This window comes from Mizuhopecten yessoensis, unplaced genomic scaffold, assembly GCF_002113885.1.
Source record: "Mizuhopecten yessoensis strain PY_sf001 unplaced genomic scaffold, ASM211388v2 scaffold715547, whole genome shotgun sequence".
Lineage (NCBI taxonomy): Eukaryota > Metazoa > Mollusca > Bivalvia > Pectinida > Pectinidae > Mizuhopecten > Mizuhopecten yessoensis.
Window position 1 is genome coordinate 1,019 of NW_018479671.1, and position 4,049 is coordinate 5,067.

General features: G+C 36.8%; 1 protein-coding gene across 1 annotated transcript; it reads left to right on the forward strand.

Annotated features, from left to right (window-relative positions):
• Nucleotides 1–584: 584 nt before the first annotated feature.
• LOC110441124 lies at nt 585–2,516 on the forward strand. Its single transcript, XM_021484223.1, has 2 exons — nt 585–1,500; nt 2,013–2,516. Exons 1-2 carry the CDS (start codon nt 1,420–1,422, stop codon nt 2,343–2,345), a joined length of 414 nt encoding a protein of 137 aa, XP_021339898.1. The 5' UTR covers nt 585–1,419; the 3' UTR covers nt 2,346–2,516.
• The last annotated feature ends 1,533 nt before the right edge of the window (nt 2,517–4,049 follow it).

The following is a 4,049-nucleotide window of genomic DNA, read 5'->3' on the forward strand; positions in this document are numbered from 1 at the left end:
AAAATAACACAAGTTAAATTATGTTATTTGCAATTAAAATGGGTTGGGTCGTTATAAAATTTATTCAGCTTTCTATTGCTGCTAATTTAAAAAAGATCGGTCAAATACTTTTGGAGTGAGGTGGTTCACATACATGTGGTGTTTTTTTTTATCCCGCATTTTTGTCTATCGACGCCCACCACAATACTCTGAACCACGCGTTACATCGCGTTTAAAAATAGAAAAATATACCCCAAAAACGAGACATCAATTACTATGATACCACAGATTTTATCAATTAAAAGTAATACAATCAGCTTATTACAATGGGATAAACAAAAGACGTAAGAACACTTATCGAGATTGGTTTGTTTTCACACCAACTTCTGCATCTAACGAAGCGGTATCGACGCCATCTTGCTTTGTCAAAATTGAGATAGGTGGCGCTCGCTATCTGCTCCGGAATCAGGGGGAGGTAAGTCTAGATTGACGTGTCATAAAATTGGTAAGGCACAGAGGGAGTTGCTAATCTACGGAAGCGTATTAGGCTCACTTACGACAATATTTTTTGTTTTTTGTGATTGCGAAAATATTATATCTGGCGGCCGCCACATATTTGTCTGGCGGCCGCCACTTAATCATCTGGCGACCGCGACGTTCTTATCGCTAAAATAGTTTATCTGCGCCGCCATAGAGAACCATGGATGAAGCAATAGCTTTATTCCATAAGCTTGGACTATCACAGCCCGAAATATTAGAATATCTGGCGTATATTTGCAACGTTGTTATCAGTAAAAGCACTCTTAAAAGAAAGCTTGGATGCATGGGACTTTTTCGAAGGAAGAACTACTCTGACATTGTAACAGTAGCTGTTTTTTTAGAGAAATTGCTTCAAGAATCTACGGAATCACACGGCTACAAGCTTCTGCATCTCAAATGTACCCAAAAGGGATTTGTCGTCAGCCAGGAGACAGTTAGATTACTTATTCATATCTTGGATCCCATTGGAATCAGGCAACGTCGTAGGGGTCGCTTAAACAGGCGGATTTACGACAATCCTGGGCCAGATTTCGTGTGGCATATTGACTCATACGACAAATTAAAACCATACGGATTCTGCATCAACGGTGCAATAGACGGCTTTTCTAGGTCCATCATATGGTTAGAAGTGTATTCTTCAAATAGTGATCCTGCCTTGATAGGATGTTACTTCATGAAAGCTGTAAAGTCGAGAGGAGCCTGCCCTAAAAGAGTGCGTGCTGACAGGGGAACAGAAAATGGCCACGTTGAAGTAATGCAATTTTTTTAAGAAGAGATCATGCTGACGCCTTTGCATCAAGAAGTTTTGTATATGGATCCAGTAATCACAATCACCGAATAGAAGCTTGGTGGTGCTTTCTACGCAGACATTTTACCCAATTATGGATAAATCTCTTTCAAATGATGAAAAATGAGGACAAATTCGATGGGAATTTCATTGACAAAAGTCTGTTACAATTCTGCTTTATGCGGATCATGCAGGTGAGTTTTGAATCCCATGTATTGTGTAAGTAATTTGCACTAGCGAAAATCTGTTGTGGTAAAGTTGATATCTTAAATCGGTTTTCCTTAAAAAAAACTGCGTAATAATTACTGTAGCCTAGTGGACAAACGTTTAGACACGATCGCTTAGGCTAAAGCACCCGGAGATTTGGACCACTTCACTGTGCCCCAGAAAAAGCTACTAGTACCAGCTTGTAATATTCTGATGATTTGTTTTTATATACTTAACCATTGAACTGTTATCAGATGCAGTATACAGTCGATATGAATGCAATTTAGGTGACAGATAAATAGAATGTCGCCCGTTCTCTAATTTATTTCATATAAGTGTGTATATGTCGAAAAATTGTAGTTTAGGGGCCTCATGTAACGTTGCCCTGACAACATTGGATATTGTCTCAGTTTAAATTAAGTAATTTCTGTTTGTGCTTGTTTTTCAGTATTGTTATGTCGGAATGTAATTTTCTTAGTATATTATTCGCTGTTTTTAGGATACACTGGATGATGTTGCCCAACTTTGGAATGCACATAGAATTCGCCCTTCCCGTCACCAGATTGCACTAAGTGGACGGCCAAATACAATGTATCATCTACCGGAAGTATATGGATTTAATCACCAGGCTTGTCCAGTGAAGCCTGAACATGAACAAGAGTGTGAAAGCATCTGTACCCCAAAAAATACTGTACGTTGCGACAAAGACATTTTCGAATTGTGCTGCATCATCATGACAGAATACAATGTTTCTTCGCCACGAGATGCTGAAGAAGCAACACAACTTTACAGATTTCTTCGCGAAATAATTCTTGACGATCTGCAAGAGTGAATTTAACTATCGATGTCTACAGTATCCTTACGGCCACCGCAGCGACAAATATATATTGATTAATTTGATTCTATCCAATCTCATACTGCAGGACTCTACCTCGGCAGATATCTAAGAATGACCAACACAGGTTCCTCAGAACAGTGTTATTATAACTTAATAAATGTTCAATTGCGACGGGTTGTTAAATCGTTTTACTATTACAAATGGCGTTAAAATATATATATAGTTTAGCGTGTTATAAAATTAGGTAAGGTACATAGTCACACTGGGTTTTTTTAAAGGTATAAAAATGCACAATGTAAAACTACGGACGGAGAGTAACCTACATATGAAGTTTGAGAAATAGCCTGTTCAGTACTTTTTTATACGCCTGTCGAATGACGGGACGTTTTATGGTTTATGACGTTGTCCGTCCGTCCGTCCGTCTGTCCGGAGATTTCCTACATTTTTCAATCGATTGGTAGGCTTTATGACTATGATGCAAAGTTGTGTTTTCTTGAACGTCATTTTGAATCAATAATGTTTGCGAAAGTTATTGCCCATTGTTTATTTCAGTATTTGTTTTTTGTCCGGGGATCTCCTCCTACATTTTTCAATCGATCTCTTTTAAACTTGGTTGGCTTTATAATCATAATATGTAGTCGTGGTTTGCTGAACAGCCTTCCCTTTGTTTATTTCAGTATTTGATTCTTGTTGATCCTGTCTGTAGATCTTCTCCCTCTATTTCCAACCAACTTCTTTCGAAATTTGTAGATACTTTCTTATGGGCATCTTGAGTAGAAAGTTCTAGTTTCATTTCCACATTTGTATTCATTTTAATACAATAATGAATGCATTTTTTTAAGCATGGGATGGGCGTATATTATTCCGCGGCATAAGAAAACTGATAAATTACGGGAAAGATACTTGGCAAAAAATGACGAAAAAGAAGATGCCCTGAGTTTTAAAGGCAATTTGCCTTTATTAGAAATAAAAGTTATCATGGATATGTATTGATATTTGGTTCCCTTCACAGGTTACAAGATATTAAACTGCATGACTTGAAACAGCTACTAGTTGAACCAACAAATCTGACAGTGTACTTCAGTTTCAAATAAAAAAGAAATCAAAATTACTGATGGTTTGCTACTTAATCTATATAAATTGTCATATGAAAAGCATAAGCAGTTAAAATCACTTCGATAATTTAATGAAATCAGTAAAAAAAGATAATGACAAATATTATAGTTTCTTCCATTCATCGATTCAGTTTAACAGAGGTCAAAGACCTAGTATACGCCCGTCCGTGTTGTTAATGTTCATATGTGCAGGATATATTTGATCGAATGAAACAATAACTACCTGATCTTCAGAGTTTTAACATATGACCATACCAATATATCTACCAGTCGAAACAAAATTTGATCTCAATGATTCTGACCTTGTACTTTGACTTTAACCTTTTGGCACATGGTTGCTTAATCAACTGTGATCAACTTTTATTCATAATGTCATAACAAAATATCTGCCACCCGTGAGCAACAAAACTCTGTGACCTTGACATTTTGTCTTTTAACTTTTGACCTTTGACCTGACATACCTACCTCTTTCATGATCTGAATGTCATACTAAAATACCTACCAGTTAAGAGAAACTAAATGTGACCTTCGTGACTTTTATCTTTGACCTGATGACATTGACCATCAAGTAAATTACTTGTCT